The 18,303-nt window shown below is 42.5% G+C and overlaps 2 protein-coding genes across 2 annotated transcripts; both read right to left on the reverse strand.

Annotated features, from left to right (window-relative positions):
- Nucleotides 1-1,879: 1,879 nt before the first annotated feature.
- On the reverse strand, nucleotides 1,880-2,854 carry LOC132592933 (olfactory receptor 14A16-like). Its single transcript, XM_060281178.1, has one exon. The coding sequence runs from the start codon at nucleotides 2,852-2,854 to the stop codon at nucleotides 1,880-1,882; it is 975 nt and encodes a 324-aa protein (XP_060137161.1).
- A 6,507-nt stretch (nucleotides 2,855-9,361) lies between these two features.
- LOC118094725 (olfactory receptor 14I1-like) lies at nucleotides 9,362-10,345 on the reverse strand. Its single transcript, XM_035135334.2, has one exon. It carries the CDS (start codon nucleotides 10,343-10,345, stop codon nucleotides 9,362-9,364), a length of 984 nt encoding a protein of 327 aa, XP_034991225.2.
- Nucleotides 10,346-18,303: the final 7,958 nt, after the last annotated feature.

The raw sequence follows: 18,303 nt of genomic DNA on the forward strand, positions 1-18,303 counted from the left end.
TTCAGCTCTTTTATGGCTGAGAACAGCCTTTAATGTCCTAATCTGTTGGAAGGAAGTGATAGTGCTGGATACCTTCTGACCCTCTTTGATGTTGAACATTGTTTGGAGAAAGTGAGGCATTGGGAAGAGGGTGGCTAATGAATTATCTGCACGTAGCCAGTCGGGCAAGCTACACAGGCTATCTATAAATCAGATGGTCTTGGGCAGAGTTAATGAGAAGATTGTGCACAGTATGTCAGCCGCAGGGCTGTGCCAACTAAGGCTACCTGGGGAGTCGCTTTGCCGCTTCTTGAGGGCTTCCAAGTGGCAGATTGAAGTGGTTTCTTCATAATCTATATATTGCTTGCTGTTTAGAATAAAACATTTAGTCTTCTCATTCACATGTGTTTTGTATTGCCTCTGAATATCAAAATAAAAGAACCACCTTGCATTTGGCAAGACAACTGGAAACCATTTCTGGTCTATATAAAAAGTTATTTTTCATATGTGAAGACCACAGCAGGGTTTGAAGTGTAAGAAAACAGCAGAATATATATATATAAAAACATGTTAGGGAGGATGAAATTTGATAAGACGGAACCTTAAAATGCAATTGTATGCAATCTGAGTTATAAACATTGACGTTGGGTGAGCGGGAAGTCATTAGTTCTGTTGAATTACAATATAATTGTTGAGTAACAAATGCCACTTTTAATACGGAAAAACGAACAGAATACTACAGTGGTACCTCTAGTTAAGAACTTAATTCGTTCTGGAGGTCCATTCTTAACGTGAAACTGTTCTTAACCTGAGGTACCACTTTAGCTAATGGGGCCTCTCACTGCTGCCGCGCCACTGGCGCGCAATTTCTGTTCTCATCTTGAAGTTAAGTTCTTAACCTGAGGTACTACTTCCAGGTTAGCAGAAACTGTAACCCAAAGGGTTTGTAAGCCGAGGTACCACTATACTACAAAAAAAGTCAGGGAAAAAAACACAACCTCCAACTTTCCTCTGATGAAAATAGTGACATTTTCATCTGAGGACTTTTGGAGGGTATGCAACCACTGTCAGGTGCAGTGGTGTAAGTGTGGCTTCAAATATTTTACACTGCTTTACTTTTCCATGGAAAGTTCTTTCATTCAACTTATTGCAGTCAATAGACCATAAGAAAAATACAATAAAATTCAGATTAAGCAAAACAAAAAGAACAAAATAAGTTCTATACAACCCTTCATCAATGGATCACAGGACAGTTTACAATATGAAAACACAAAAATACATAATAGAGTAACAAACAAAAACAAACACCAGACCCACTTTAAAAGGGCACAGATTGTTTCATTGGCAGAAGGCCTGGCCATCATAGCCCAAATTCACTTATGATGGGATCCAGAGACCAGAGCATGTGGAGGACCACAGGGCAAAGAAGGATATTTTAAGCACTACACCAAACGGATTCTCAAAATTTGCAATATAAGCAATATAACTATTCTAAATCGATTGAGAAAACTAAGCTAAATCAATTTAATTTCTTCAAAGTTTCCCTATACTATTTCAAATTTCCTATCATTAGTTTAATAATAATAATATACCTCACCCATCTGGCTGGGTTTCCCCAGCTACTCTGGGAGGCTCCCAACAGAATAATAAAAACACAATCAAACATCAAACATTAAAAAAATCCCTAAACAGGACTGCATTCAGGTGTCTTCTAAAAGTCAGATAGTTATTTATTTCCTTGACAGCTGATGGGAGGCTGTTCCACAGGGCAGGGACCACTACCAAGAAGGCCCTCTGCCTGGTTCCCTGTAACCTCACCTATCGCAGTGAGGGACTCACCAGAAGGCCCTCAGCGCTGGACCTCAGACTTTGGACTGTATACTGTATACAGAATTTTCCTTTACAAAAGAGGACTGGAAAGGTTTTTCATAGAGGAGTGACTCAAACCCAATAGCTTTGACAGAGCATTTTTAATCTCCCTATTTCTCATGCTATAGATTACTGGATTCATCAAGGGTGGAACCATGGAATACATCACTGTAAATGCCAAATCTAGATGTGGTGAGGTATTAGAGGGAGGCCTTAAATATGCAAAGTAAGCAGTAAATACAAATAGGGCATAAACTATGAGATGGGGGAGGCAAGTTGAGAAAGCCTTTTGCCTTCCTTCAGTTGAGGGGATTTTCAGCACGGCGGTGAAAATGTACACATAGGTTATAACGATGAAGATAAAACAGCCAATCCCAATGACAGCACTTAAGACAAGAACTCCTACTTCCATTAGATACAAATCAGTGCAGACCAGCTTAAGTAACTGTGGGATTTCACAAAAAAATTGATTGACTACATTGGAACAAAAGGGGGATGCAAAGGTACCTCCGGTGTGTAACACTCCATAGAAAAAGCTGCTGATCCATACACCAATAATCATTTGGATATAGGCCTGCCTATTCATCAGCATCCCATACTGTAATGGTTTGCAAATGGCAACGTACCGATCATATGCCATGACTGTGAGAAGAAAGAAATCAGATGCCATAAATGACATGAACAAGAGTACTTGTGCCACACACCCAGAGTAGGAAATGTACCTGGTGTTCATGAGGGAATTGAGCATGGATTTGGGATTAATGACTGAAACTTGTCCCAGGTCCTGCATGGCCAAGTTCATCAGGAAGAAGTACATAGGTGTGTGCAGGTGGTGGTCAAAGGCTACTGCAGAGATGATGAGAAGATTCCCTGTGACAGTTGCCAAATACAACGCCAGGAATATAATGGAATGTAGAATTTGTAGTTCCCGAATGTCTGAGAATTCCAGGAGGAGGAATTCTGAGAAAGATGATTGATTATCCATGCTCTGCTTCTTCACATTCATGTTGCTGTGGAAGGAAGCAGAAATAATGCTGTCGAGACGGTTACCCTTTTCATTTAAGTTTTTGTTGCTGATGATGATGTTAAGTTATTGTAGCAGGCAGCAACGTCCTGAAGAAGATATGATTGGGGGGGGGGGCAATGAGCTCAAAAATGATGATGATGATGATGACTGTGAATACTAGTGCTATTATTATTATTATTATTATTATTATTATTATTAGCAATGCAATTATGTTTGTAAGGTCATTATTGTTTGTTCATACCACTGATCTACTACCGGTATTTCCATTAAGAGCTTGACTATTTAAAGGAGTTACCGTGTTTCTCCAAAAATAAGATGCCGTCTTATATTTATTTTTCCTCAAAGAACACACTATGAACACACTATGGCTTATTTTCAGGGGATGTCCTATTTTTTTTCCCCTCCTCCTGCTGCGGCCGGCATTGCTGCTGTGCCTATCACTATGTCTTATATTCGGGGTATGGCTTATATTCCTTGAATGCTTAAAAATCCTGCTACGGCTTATTTTATGGCTACAACTTACTTTCGGAGAAACAGGGTAGATGCTTTCTGCTGACTGAGTCTTTTGAATGTGGATCAGATTCACATACACAATAATGTTGTCCAAGTCCAGTCAATACTAGCCAGATATTCTGGCCCCCCTAATATAATGCCATAGCTCAATTGTAGAAGGCAGAAGGCAATTTCATAATTTATTAGAAACCATGATGGCAGTGTGAATCTGACATGAGCTAACTCATCACTGTCAATAGTCATCATCTTTAACATCCTGCTGATTACTAAGGAGGGCCTTTACCATTCCTTTGTTTCTCCTGATTTCTCATCAGGGACAGATGCTTGGTAAAACTACAGTAAGCTTCTGATTTAATGGGAAAGCTCCCAGCTTAGGGAAAGAGCACATGTTTCCTCAGATCAGCGTCTGGGATCTCCAAGAAAGCCCACTGCCTCACATCCTGTGGAGCTGCTGCCCATCAGGGTAGCCCACCTTTCCCCAACCTAGTGCCCTCCAGATGTTTTGGACTAGAACTTCCTAAGCACTGTCATGGCTGCCTGGGTCAAATGAATTGTAGTTCAAAACCTAAGGAGGGCAGCAGGTTGAGGCAGGCTGATGTACATGAAAACACAGGTAGCCAGTTTATACTGGGTCAAAACCAGTGGTCCATCTAGCTCAGTTTTGACTATAATGAATGGCAATGGCTTGCCGGTTACTAAATATTATTTCTACCACCTACCCTCCCCATCTGAAGATGCCTGGGATCTTCAGCATACAACAAGGGTCCTCCATCACTGAGCTGCAGACCTTCCCCACTGGCAGTGCTGAAGTAGAGGTACCAATGGTGTGACTCAGCATGTGACAATGGTTGCCTCCTTTCCACAGGATGGAAGGTTTTGAAAGAATGGGAAAGAAATTGGTGTCCAACCAATTACTGCTGATGAACAGTGGTAGAAATTTGAAGGGTAATATGGACAGAGGGAAGTCTGAACTTGTAACAGCCCAAAGAAAAAAAAATAACATGTGACAGTTACAATTTAAAAGTAAGAGGGAAAAGATATCATAGTAAAATACACATCATATAATCATCAGCTAGGTGGAAATGAAAATAAGTCCTAAAGAAAAAGAGCAACGTAGGCTTTGCAGAGTATAATGTGAAGCTGCACCACAATTGCCACAAAATTATCCAGACAGTCACAGTATTATTTCAGTTAATATTTGCCCAGGATATACAAAACCTTTCCCCTTAATATTTGACAGGGTTCAACATCACCAGGGTTTTAAGAAATAAAAAAATAAAAACTCCTCTTTTTAAAACTCCTCAGATATTTTCCCAGATGAGAAATATGGATATTGAATGTAAATTTGAATTTACATTCTATTTCAGTGACTAGTCCTATCGCCAACTGTATACCTCTGAGTTAGAAATCTATGGCAAATTCATTCAATTCATGTTGCTATTCACTTTCTAGTATGAAAACATCTGAAAATATCCAGAATATAGATTCTATACATGTTGATGTACCTTGTGTTATGTCAGATTCATGAACAGAGGTAGAGAGTTCCAGGAGAGAGTGACTATTGGTGCAGGAGACAATATGACAGAAAGAGATGACGAAGGGAGGGTGACCGGTTCATTTCTTTCATTCAGAAAATCCAAAGAAAGTATCTTACTATTTTTCTTCATTTTCTTTTACTTCTCCAGTGCCATTAAATGACTTGATGCCACTCCAGCAAAACATGTAATTTTATAAGAATCCACTTATGTTGGTATCTATTTTAGGACAATAAACATTTATCAACATGAGGAAGAAATTGATTAATATATCTTCTGTCTTCCTAGAGATTTGTTCTCATGGGAATTCAACACATCTCAGCATTTGGGTTGTACAGAAACAATGATATATTTTGGTCAGTTTTGCTAATTTGATTAGGAAAGTCTGTTTGTTTAGGGTATCAGGAGAATAATGAGACTAATAGGGGAACTAATCATTCCGCTACAATTTTAGCAAATGTACTCATTTGCATGCAATTCTTCAGGCATGGAGAGCTCTAATTGCCAGTGTTAATGATGAGCAGCACCACATAAAGCCTTGTGTCACAGGGCAAGGTGGTGAATAAATCACACAGTTCAGAATAATGTGAAATTATTCCGCAATCTGACACAAAATAATAATAGAATCATAGAGTTGGAAGGGACTCTGAGGATCATTCTAGTCCAACCCCTGCAATGCAGGACTATGCAGCCGTCCGATACGGGAATCAAACCTGCAACATTGGCATTTTCAGTGCCATGCTCTAGGCAACTGAGCTATCCAGGCTTCATTCACAGTATATATCCAATACTTCAGAAAATGTCTACCTGGGATGTACACATCCTTCCTCAGGAACACTTGACTACTTTTAGCAAACTTTCAAGGCTTTTCTTTAATGCAGAAAAGTCCTCTCCTTAAGATACTTCAGGTGAGGAGGAATGTCCAATTCAATTGTCAGTTGACATTAGCAAATATTCAGTCTTGCTATCGATAACCTGTAGCCCTCCAGGATGGAGATTATACAGCAGATTTCTTTAATCCACATTGCAATTCACTTGATTGTGTGAAAATATCTGAAAATTTCAAGAAAATAGACAAAGTGCATACACTTAAGTACTTTGTCCAATTCCAGACTCAAGAATACAGAGAAACTTGCAGGACAGAGCGACTATACAGTATGTGGAGGAAAGACCATGATAGAGAGATAGGGACATAGGGAGGGGAGATTAATTATTTTCATATAGAGTCCAATTGCAAAAAACAAAACAAAAAACTAAACAGCTTACTATTTTTCTTTGTAGAATTCTTTCCACATTTTTTAAATGACTGCATATCATACCAGCTACACATGCAATTATATAAAAATACTCCTACACTTGGAACTATAAGGGCAATAAAATTTGTCAGCATGGGGAGGAGATTTATTAATAACTCATTTCTGTTCCTAGAGATTTGGTTTCAGAGGAATTGAAAGCCTCTCGGTAGTAGAGCTGCACAGAAACAAAAATTTTTCACATATGACAATCCAAAGAAACAACAGCTTAGAATGGATATATGCCCATTTTCAGAAGCATCCACAACAGGAACTGCAGCAAGGTGAATGGTCACGGCTGCATGTTTAATTAGTACCAGGAACATAGAATTATGGAATGAGGTGTTTGGGGGAAAGTCAAGTTAGCTCTACTCCCTTCTCAAATGAGGAAGGTATCTTTTTTGATCCCTCTATCCCTCTCCTCCATTCGTAGGAAATGAATCGTGATAGCATTTTATTCTGTGAACTGCCCTGAGATCTCCGGGACAGTATATTATTATTATTATTATTATTATTATTATTATTATTATTATTAATTTCAAAGAGATAGCTGTATCTCATCCCAGCACAAAACAGCTCCAACTGACCTACATCATTTGCTCCCTCATTTTATCCTCATAGGAACTGTAAGGAAAACACTAGCTAAGGCCAAAAGTCAAACGTTGAACTTTTTGTGCGAGTGGGAATTTGAACCCGTTTCAATACGATCAAACAGACTTCCCCATACTGGTGCCCTTCAGATGTTTTGGACCAACGTCTATCAGCCCCAGCCAGAATAAGCTAATGGTCACTCCAAAATAACACACAGACACTCCAAAATAATACACAGGGGTGGGAGAAGAAGGCTGCTGTAAACAGAGGGTCTCCTGAAGATACCATTTCATCAGCAGATCTGTTCCATTTGGGCCTTTAGTGTGGTGGCATTTACCCTGTGGAAATCCTTCCATTTATATATTAGGCAATGTCTATATTGCCTTTTTGGCATCTGTTGAGGACTTTCAGAGGCGTCTTTCTCATAGGGCCTAGTGGCTCCGGCCTCTCAGGGGCGCTGGCAGGGCGCAACCAACCACTAAGCCCTATGGCTCCTCCTTTTCCTCCTCTCCCTTGGCTGCAGGAATCCCCTCAGCCGCTGCCTGCTGAGCTGCTGCAGCAAGAGCACCGGCAGTGGGCTGTCGTCAGGCAGCGGAGGAGGAGGAGGTGCCCCGGAGCCTCGCAAGTGAGCATGGGGTTCCGGCGGTCTGGCCAGGACTCCGTGTCACGCCTCCTTCTCCTTTCCCCCACTCTGGGCTCCGCTCAGTCAAGCTTCGCCACCAGCGTGCTCACAGCGCCCAAATGGCTTTTGCTGGTCCCACGGTGCGTGCACTGGTGGCTCGTGGAATGCAGGGCAGAGGCGGGCGCACGGCGCCACGTCTCTCTGGCTGGGGCTCCTGCTCTTTCTCCCGCAAGCCAGAGACTTTGGGAGTCACGCAGCATGTCACTTTCCTTCCCCGAGGCTGGAAGAGGGAGGGCAACACCTCCTCCACACCCCTCCCTCTTTGGGAAAGCTGCAAGCTCTGGTGAGCTCTAAATTTTGAAAAAGGGAAGGGGCACCGGAGGGATCTTTGCGCCACGGTGCTAGATGTGCTTAAGATGGCCCTGAGGACTTTCATCTTTCAACATGCCTTCTAAGTGGATGGTCTTATCCCAGTTGGTATCTGTATTGGATTTGACAATATTTGTGCTAAATCAGGACTTCTTTTACCCTTGGTTAACCCTCCAGGGGTGAAAAGCCAGTGATGGTTGTAGTCACCCCACTCTCTCTCACACACACAGAGAGAGTGGCACACATTTCAAATAGCACCTACTTCCCAATTGATTCATGGAGATGAGCTGAAGAATGGTACTATTTCTCCACTTTACTCATCAAACGATCACCATGATGACTAGGGACTGGGTGCTAGTCTCATCCAAGCATGGAATCTACATTCTCTTTTGTACTTTTTGTGAAATTCAGAAAAGTCTTAGCTAGGGCTGGGCGAAAAATGCCCCCCCCCCCCAAAAAAAAAATGTGTGTTGTTGGCCTCACTACCGGTACTTCTAAATATCAGAGATTTGTTTTTCAGAGTACAATAAACAAGAGTGATATCAAGCCAGTATGGATTACACAGACCATGACCTTACATTTATAAGAATTAGAATGTCAACAAACAGAGCAAAAAGTGAATTAACATATAAAGAGAAAAGTAGTATAAATGCCTCTTTACTTATGAACACTTCAGAATAATGTTGAGTTACAGAGTATTTCAAACTTTAGCATGTCTAGTTTACAATACTCACAACTTCTGAAATGTATTTCAGGTGCAAAATGTATGCTAAATTAGATGGGAAATGTGAGTAATTAGGCAGCATTTAATAATTTTTAAAAATGAATACTCCAAATTTTACAGCTTAAATATGTGCACATAGTGTAAACATCACAAAAATATCAGTTTCTCATTGGGATTTACAAATACTGCACATTTATAGGAAAAGCTTGTGAGATTATTAACACATTAGACACAGAAAAAAAATATCATTGTGCCTTGAGCCAACTTAAATGAATGTCAGGGGCGCAATCTTTAGCCATTTAATTATTGAAGTAAACTTAATTGAATTCAGTGGTGAATATGTCCAATCTGACATGCACAGAATTGCACTGTAATTTTGTTTAACTGAGGAAGGGCGACTACAGATAAATCCAGTCAAGACAGAAGCAATGGTGAACACCAGCCAATCTGAGCAGACGGCAAAGGTGTAGATGGTGCAACTGACCTGGAGGAATGGATGGAGGATGACTTTGTGAACACATAGAGAATTTTGTGTCTACACACCCAAATGTACCCATAAAATAAATGGTGAGTATCACAGAAATCAGAGTTGAAAGTGACTTGAAATGTCAACTTGCCTAATTCCCTGCTGATGCAGGAAAACCACTATTATAGCATCCCTAGCATATGGCCATCCATCATTTGCCTTTAAAAAAATGACTCATTTCCATCACCCTTTGACACCACCCTATTTTACTGTCAAAGTAATCTTTCATCAAAATATCTTTTGTTGCAAATCAAACCTATTGGTGCAGGTCTTGTCATCTGGAGCAAAGGGAACTCTAAACATATCCAGACCCTTCACCTTTGGAGGAAAAAAAAACTAGAGAAGGCATTCATAGAAGAGAGCCTTGAACCCAGCAGTTTTGACAAAGCATTTTTTACCTCCTTGTTTCTCATGCTGTAGATTATTGGATTCATCAGTGGTGGAACCATGGAATATATCATGGTAAATGCCAAATCCAAGTGTGATGGACTGTTAGAGGTGGGCTTGAGGTAAGCAAAGCAGCCAGTGAACACAAATATAGAGACAACAATGAGGTGGGGAAGACATGTGGAGAACGCCCTTTGCCTTCCCTCAGCAGAGGGGATTTTCAGCACTTCGGTGAAGATTTGTACATAGGTTGCAATGATGAAGATGAAGCAGCCTAACACAGTGACAGATCCTAACACAATAGCTCCAATTTCAAAAAGGTACAAATCAGAGCAGGCCATCTTAAGCAAATGTGGGACTTCGCAGAAAAACTGATTGACCACATTGGAGCAAAGGGGGGAAGAAAAGGTACACCCAGTGTGTAAAACTCCACAAAGAAAGCTGCTGATCCATACTCTAATAACCATTTGGATGCAGGCTTGCATATTCATCAACATCTCATACTGTAGCGGTTTGCAAATGGCAACATATCGATCATATGCCATAACTGTGAGGAGAAAGAAATCGGATATTAAAAAGAAGAGAAAGAAGAAGACTTGAGCAACACATCCTGCGTAAGAAATGTATCTAATATTTAAGAGGGTGTTGGCCATGGATTTGGGCATAATCACTGAAACTGAACCAATGTCCTGTATAGCCAAGTTGATGAGAAAGAAGTACATGGGTGTTTGCAGGTGGGAGTCAAAGGCTACTGCAGAGATGATGAGAATATTTCCTATAAGTGCTGCCAGATAAAAAGCAAGGAACATACAGAAGTGTAGAATCTGTAGTTCCCTTACTTCTGAAAATTCCATTAGAAGAAATCCTGACGGAGAGGATTGATTAACTATGCTTTGCTCCTTAGTATCCATGCTGTCTGTGGAAGGAAATGGGACAGGTGTTAAGAGGAAATTGAAAGATTGTAAGCAGTGGACCTACAGTAAAGTACTTGCACTTTGGATTTCAAAATAGCAATAATAGTTACAGCTATGCATCATGTATTTTGGAAAAAGAAGTTATGCTATGTCCATACACCAAGGTAGTGGTATAGAGTGGTACCTCTACTTACGAATTTAATGCGTTCTGAACGCACATTCGTAAGTCGGAAAAAATTGTAAGTCGAATTCCACAGGAATGCATTGGGAGAAAAAAATTCGTAAGTCGAAGCAACCCTATCTAAAAATTCATAAGTAGAAAAAATCCTATATAAATCCCATCCAAGATGGTGGACGGAGTTCCGTTCGTAAGTAGAAACATTCGTAAGTAGAGTTATCTGTAAGTAGAGGTACCACTGTAATCTAAAATATGCAGATGGAAGCAATTTTAAAACTGGTAACGAGGCAGGGGCAGGCAGAAGAAGAATAGGTGATTGCTGTAACTGAGTATACATTGACTTCTACTTCTTTACTGAGAATTCATGCCAATTTATTTGGTCAAATTTTACAGAAGGGTGCTATAATAGTCATTGTTTATTGAACATTCATTATGATTTGGTTGTTAGGAGGTGCACTTTCTCATTACTTTCCTTAGTGCAAAAAAATTATAATAGAGCCCCAAATCCACAAAAATATCCATTCACCTGGGGCTGCAGTGTGTGTGTGTGTGTGTGTGTGTGTGTGTGTGTGTGTGTGTGTGTGTGTGGTGTTTGCCACACAGCATGGTCATGTCCAGACAGGGGAAATCACCACCTACCTGCATTGCTGGGGGAGGGTGATGGTTGCCTACCACCACCCTCCACCTTGCTGTGCCAGACCTTCAAAATGGGCAGGCCTTACCCACAAAGCAATTGGGGCAAGAGCATGGGGGGCTGCCTACCCCTGATGTATTTAGGAAGGCAACCTGGAGCAGGCTGCCCTCTTGGTTGATTTGCCAGTATGTAACTAAACACATAAGAAGAGCTCAACTGGATCAGGCCAAAGGCCTCTGTGCTCTAGAATCCTGTTATCACAGTGACCAACCAGATCCCTATGAGAAGCCTGAGTTGAAGAGCAACCCCTAGTTTTTAGTGGTATTTAGAGGCAGACTGCTGTCTTTGACACTAGAGGTGGAACAGAGCCATCATGGCCAGAAAATGCCATTAACACTTTGTGTCATAAATTAGTCTAATTCCCTCTTTTAAAGCCACCCAAGTCGGTGACTCTGACTACAATTTGTGGAAGTGAATTCCATTGCTAAAGGATATGCTATGTGAAGAAGGACTTTCTTTTGTCTATCCTAAATTAAACAACCTTAAGGTTCCAGGTATTGGTGCGTATTGGTCCACTTTTCTGTATTTTGCAATGCAATTCTGCAATCTCCCCCCCCCCCCAATACATTAAACATGTATGTATAGTGCATATTATGGGAAACTGCAATAAAAATGCACACAACAGTGAATGTTAGTGGGGGGAATGTACAAAGATATATTATGTTTGGGGAAGGTTCTTGTAAATGTATGTAGTGGATATAATTGTGTGAAAATGAATATTTTAAGAAAAAAATGTGCATGGCAATTTGTATGAATGTTCATGCAGACTATTCAGCAAAAAACACACACAGAAACTGATGTGGAAATACTGCAAAGAGAACTTAAGATTGTAAAAATGAGTAATGGAGAAAAATCAAAATTGAGAGATTCATCCATCTTTATCAAAAACTGCACAATAGACTGTTTACCCATTCTAAGCAATTAAAATGAACTGTAATAATCTGTTCTGTTTGAGTTTCATTGACAATAGAGAGTGCTGTGGGAAGGAGCAAATGTATGGGAAAGAAAAGAATGAGAGAGGGGAAAGGGAGGAGAGTGCATTGATTTTGCTTTGAGCTCAATTGACTACTAAGATCATAAGAAAAATGTAAGCACCTAATAGCTTACCATTTTTTCTTCACAAATTTCTCTCAACTTCATATTCTCTCCCTCCCTCCTCCAGTGGAAGTATTGAACATGTATCAGTTGAGCCATACAATACACTTTATAAACCCCTTTGTGTGGATCTATGATGACAATATCAATTTGTTAATGTGGGAAGGGACAATCATGTCCCTTTTGTGTTCTTAGAGATCTGCTCTCTTGGGAATCCAAGACTTCTCATTAGTAAGGCATACTAAAGGCAAAGCTAAAGGAACCCCTGACAGTTAAGTCTAGTTGCAGATGACACGGGGGTTGCGGCACTCATCTCGCTCTACAGGCCGAGGGAGTCGCCGTTTGTCCGCAGACAGCTTCCAGGTCATGTGGCCAGCATGATTAAGCCGTTTCTGGCGAACCAGAGCAGCACGCAGAAACGCTGTTTACCTTCCCGCCGGAGCGGTACCTATTTATCTACTTGCACTTGATGTGGTTTTGAACTGCTATGTGGGCAGGAGCAGGGACCAAGCAACAGGAGTTCACCCCATCGTGGAGATTCAAACTGCCGACCTTCTGATCAGCAAGCCCTAGGCTCAGTGGTTTAGACCACAGCACCAACTGCGTCTCTCTCTCTCTCTCTCTCTCTCTCTCTCTCTCTCTCTCTCTCTCTCTCTCTCTCTCTCTCTCCTAATATGATAAGTAAAGACTGACAAAAGTTCATGAGAATTACAAAGGAATATAGAAAGCTGTCTTGTACTGAATCAGACCATTGGTCTATCTAGCTCAGCATTGTCTGCACCAGGCATCCCCAAACTGCGGCCCTCCATATGTTTTGGCCTACAACTCCCATGATCCCTAGCTAACAGGGCCAGTGGTCAGGGACGATGGGAATTGTAGTCCAAAACATCTGGTGGGCCGAAGTCTGGGGATGCCTGGTCTACACTGACTGGCATTGGCTCTCCAGAATGCCTGAATGTTTCTGATGCTTTTGACCTGCACCACTGGACTGGAGATTAGGAATCTCTCTCTCAAACCTCTTTCTCCAGCACAGACAGAGGCAGCCCCCTCTAAATAAAAATTCTACTCAGCCACCCCATCTACCCAGCCTAAGCCACCTAAATTTTGGGAGCCTGGGTGTCGCAAGAAGAAGGAATAATAATAATAATAATAATAATAATTTATTTTTATACCCCGCCCATCTGGCTGGGTTTCCCCAGCCACTCTGGGCAGCTTCCAACAGACATTAAAATACAACAATCTATTAAACATTAAAAGCTTCCCTAAACAGGGCTGCCTTCAGATGTCTCCTAAAAGTCTGGTACAGTGGTACCTCGGTTTATGAACACAATTGGTTCCGGAAGTCTCTTCATAAACTGAAGCGTTCATAAACTGAAGCGAACTTTCCCATTGAAAGTAATGGAAAGTGGATTAATCCGTTCCAGACGGGTCCGCGGAGTACTTAAACTGAAGCGTTCATAAACTGAAGCATGGGTGTAATTGGTTCCGGAAGTCTGTTCATAAACTGAAGCATTCATAAACTGAAGCGAACTTTCCCATTGAAAGTAATGGAAAATGAATTAATCCGTTCCAGATGGGTCCGCGGCGTTCATAAACCGAAAATTCATAAACCGAGGTGTTCATAAACCGAGGTTCCACTGTAGTTGTTTATCTCTTTGACATCTGGTGGGAGGGCATTCCACAGGGCGGGTGCCACTACCGAGAAGGCCCTCTGCCTGGTTCCCTGTAGCTTGGCTTTTCGTAGCGAGGGAACTGCCAGAAGGCCCTCGGCGCTGGACCTCAGTGTCAGGGCAGAACGATGGGGGTGGAGATATACTGGTATACTGGACTGAGGCCGTTTAGGGCTTTAAAGGTCAGCACCAACACTTTGAATTGTGCTCAGAAAGGAAGACTAATGAGTGGGTGTTTCAAACTTGAATGTCAGGATGCCAGTCTCCTTTGTGATTGGCTAGGAAGGCTAGCCATATCCAGCTGTACTCCCTCCCTTTAGAAGTAACTGAAACTTTGTCAAAATTAAAGGGAGACCGTCTGTCTGTTCACACAGTTTGGCTAATAATAATAATAATAATATCTCAAAGATTTTAAGAAGTGTAAGACAGATCCATATTGTTGCATACCACTCCAATCACCAAGTGTTGTGAGATTCCAGGGGTCCCAGGTGCTTACCCAGGGTCTCTGTTTCCTTTGGAATGAGGCACAGTGGAGGCTGTGGTGTCTTTAGGCCAAGGGCTTTATTTGCACATATATAGAACCTTAGCCTACAAGGGAGGGGTTCACAGCAGTTATAATCCACACTTTTGCAAAGTTGTCAGTCTTGAACAACTCAGCATGCTCTATTTTGGTTATTAAATTCCAAAGAGAGCGGGAATTTCCACTGACAACAAGCACATTGACATCTCTTAAAAGTAGCAACCCTATTTTTGTCACGTCTTTTTCTGAATCACGTTTTAGGTTTTCTACCCTGTGTGAGAAGGCAACACAAATGCCATTGTGGGCAAGTAGAGGTGTTAAAATCTGCAAAAATGTTTCTCCATCGTCATCATCTGAAATGAAGAGGCCAACCCACGTCCATTTGAAATGTAGGAGCAGCTTGACAATTGCATTGGGCTGAATGGTTTCACTTGGAGTCATCCGGTAGAGGGAAGGGAAGTTAGTTTTACCTGTGAGTGCTGTGTCATACGCACCATAAGTGAGCTGATGAGGAAAACATGGCTGCTTAGATCTCCGAAAAATAACAAAATGTAGCATTTCCCCAAAGTATATGATTTCCAACTAAACATTTTAGTCTGTAAACTTATGCACATGTCACTGAAGTCAGACTCATTGAACACAGAACTATTCCCACTGGTCATCTCTGCACCATCACACACCCATTGCTTACCATGATTCAGGGGTACCATCAGTAAAGTGAGACATGGTTTACACAGGAAGGATCTCCCAGGATTGGGAAACTTGAATGTTCCAGTTGCTTCCATCCAGTACATAAATAGTAGCAGTTGGGCCAAACAGCATGACCCTATTCTTCCCTTCAACATGATTAAAATAATTCATCTTGTGGTTTTGTCTTTTGGGGCTGTGTGAGAGTAAGTTTGTGTGCTTATTTGTTTTCTTACTTGTTTGTGTGCTTGTGCTGGTTTTCTAGGGCTGCTGCCTCTTGGATTTGGGTGACTGTCCAGGCTTGTGTGGGTGTTTGTTTCTGGCTGTGACCTTGTTTGTTTCTGGCTGTGACCTTTCACCTAGAAGTGTGAGTCAGGAAGTTCAGGTGATTAGCTGTGGGCGGAGCTAGTCAGAGCTTGGAGTGCAGCGACTGAGGAAGGAGCAGAAGGTGAGCTGAGCTTGGGAGACACTCTGTAGGTTTTGTGGTTTTGTCTTTTGGGGCTGTGTGTGAGTAAGTTTGTGTGCTTATTTGTTTTCTTACTTGTTTGTGTGCTTGTGCTGGTTTTCTAGGGCTGCTGCCTCTTGGATTTGGGTGACTGTCCAGGCTTGTGTGGGTGTTTGTTTCTGGCTGTGACCTTGTTTGTTTCTGGCTGTGACCTTTCACCTAGAAGTGTGAGTCAGGAAGTTCAGGTGATTAGCTGTGGGCGGAGCTAGTCAGAGCTTGGAGTGCAGCGACTTAGGAAGGAGCAGAAGGTGAGCTGAGCTTGGGAGACACTCTGTAGGTTTTGTGGTTTTGTCTTTTGGGGCTGTGTGTGAGTAAGTTTGTGTGCTTATTTGTTTTCTTACTTGTTTGTGTGCTTGTGCTGGTTTTCTAGGGCTGCTGCCTCTTGGATTTGGGTGACTGTCCAGGCTTGTGTGGGTGTTTGTTTCTGGCTGTGACCTTGTTTGTTTCTGGCTGTGACCTTTCACCTAGAAGTGTGAGTCAGGAAGTTCAGGTGATTAGCTGTGGGCGGAGCTAGTCAGAGCTTGGAGTGCAGCGACTGAGGAAGGAGCAGAAGGTGAGCTGAGCTTGGGAGACACTCTGTAGGTTTTGTGGTTTTGTCTTTTGGGGCTGTGTGTGAGTAAGTTTGTGTGCTTATTTGTTTTCTTACTTGTTTGTGTGCTTGTGCTGGTTTTCTAGGGCTGCTGCCTCTTGGATTTGGGTGACTGTCCAGGCTTGTGTGGGTGTTTGTTTCTGGCTGTGACCTTGTTTGTTTCTGGCTGTGACCTTTCACCTAGAAGTGTGAGTCAGGAAGTTCAGGTGATTAGCTGTGGGCAGAGCTAGTCAGAGCTTGGAGTGCAGCGACTGAGGAAGGAGCAGAAGGTGAGCTGAGCTTGGGAGACACTCTGTAGGTTTTGTGGCTTTGTCTTTTGGGGCTGTGTGTGAGTAAGTTTGTGTGCTTATCTGTTTTCTTACTTGTTTGTGTGCTTGTGCTGGTTTTCTAGGGCTGCTGCCTCTTGGATTTGGGTGACTGTTCAGGCTTGTGTGGGTGTTTGTTTCTGGCTGTGACCTTGTTTGTTTCTGGCTGTGACCTTTCACCTAGAAGTGTGAGTCAGGAAGTTCTTGTGATTAGCTGTGGGCGGAGCTAGTCAGAGCTTGGAGTGCAGCGACTGAGGAAGGAGCAGAAGGTGAGCTGAGCTTGGGAGACACTCTGTAGGTTTTGTGGCTTTGTCTTTTGGGGCTGTGTGTGAGTAAGTTTGTGTGCTTATCTGTTTTCTTACTTGTTTGTGTGCTTGTGCTGGTTTTCTAGGGCTGCTGCCTCTTGGATTTGGGTGACTGTTCAGGCTTGTGTGGGTGTTTGTTTCTGGCTGTGACCTTGTTTGTTTCTGGCTGTGACCTTTCAGTTTGAACCATCTTTTTGATCTAGGGCAGCAAGTCTCACACGTTTGTTAGGGGGGACCTAGGCCTCTTCCTCTTTCCCCCTTGACCTCAAGGTTTTCAAGATGGAGGTGGAGGGAACAACCATTGTCACCTGCAATTCCTGTGCAATGTTTGTTTTCTTGCCAAAGGATGTGGGTAGCTACACCTGCAACAATTGCAAGTTGGTTGCCCTACTAGAAAACAAGGTTGCCCTTCTGGAAGAGAAGGTGCAGCAGCTTCAGGGGCGTGTATCTATGCTCCAGAGAATTAAAGAGCTGGAGCTTTTCTTGGATGCAGCAGAGCACACTGTCTGCACCAAGGAGGAGACAGGGGATCTCCCTGAGGAGGAGGTCAGTTCCCCAACACAGCAGCCAGATGTATGGAGGAACGTGACTCATAGAAGTAGAAGGCCCAGGGATCGCTCTGAGTGCTTAGAATTACACAACCGTTTTGAAGTGCTCATGGAAGACGAGGAACAGACTCCCCCTGAGGATCTCTCCCTCATCACAGTTGATGAGGAATATGAAGACGAGCAACCAAGTCAGTCCTCTGGATATATGCAGGTAACCTTGGAAGGGACAGCACATAGAAGAATCCCAACCAAGCCTATGAAGAGGCGTGTAGTGGTGATTGGGGATTCCCTACTGAGGGGTACAGAAGCAGTGATCTGTGGGCCTGACAAGATGTCTCGAGAGGTGTGCTGTCTACCTGGGGCCAAGATCAAAGATGTAACAGAACGTCTGCAAGGAATCATAAAACCCACCGACAAATACCCCTTCCTTTTGGTGCATGTGGGAACCAATGACACTGCAAGCCATAGCTTACAGAAGATCAAAAATGATTGAGGCTCTGGGCAGGAAGTTGAAGCAATTAGATGCACAAATTGTCGTCTCTTCTGTCCTCCCAGTTGAACGACATGGCCCAGGGAGAGAGGGAAAAATAGGGGAAGTGAACAACTGGCTTCGCAAATGGTGCAAACAGGAACGGTTTGGATTCCTAGATCACGGTCTGCAGTTTCTTGATGATGGACTTCTGGCAAGTGATGGACTGCACCTCACAAAAGTTGGGAGGAATGTTTTTGCCACAAAACTCAAAAACCTCATCAGGAGGGCTTTAAACTGACTTATGTGGGGGAGGGAGACAGTGGTCCTGAAGGTAGGAGTCTATCAAATGCTGAAGATGATCATCCAAATGTCAAGGACCAAATGGAG

This window comes from Zootoca vivipara, chromosome 13, assembly GCF_963506605.1.
Source record: "Zootoca vivipara chromosome 13, rZooViv1.1, whole genome shotgun sequence".
In the NCBI taxonomy this organism is placed as follows: domain Eukaryota; kingdom Metazoa; phylum Chordata; class Lepidosauria; order Squamata; family Lacertidae; genus Zootoca; species Zootoca vivipara.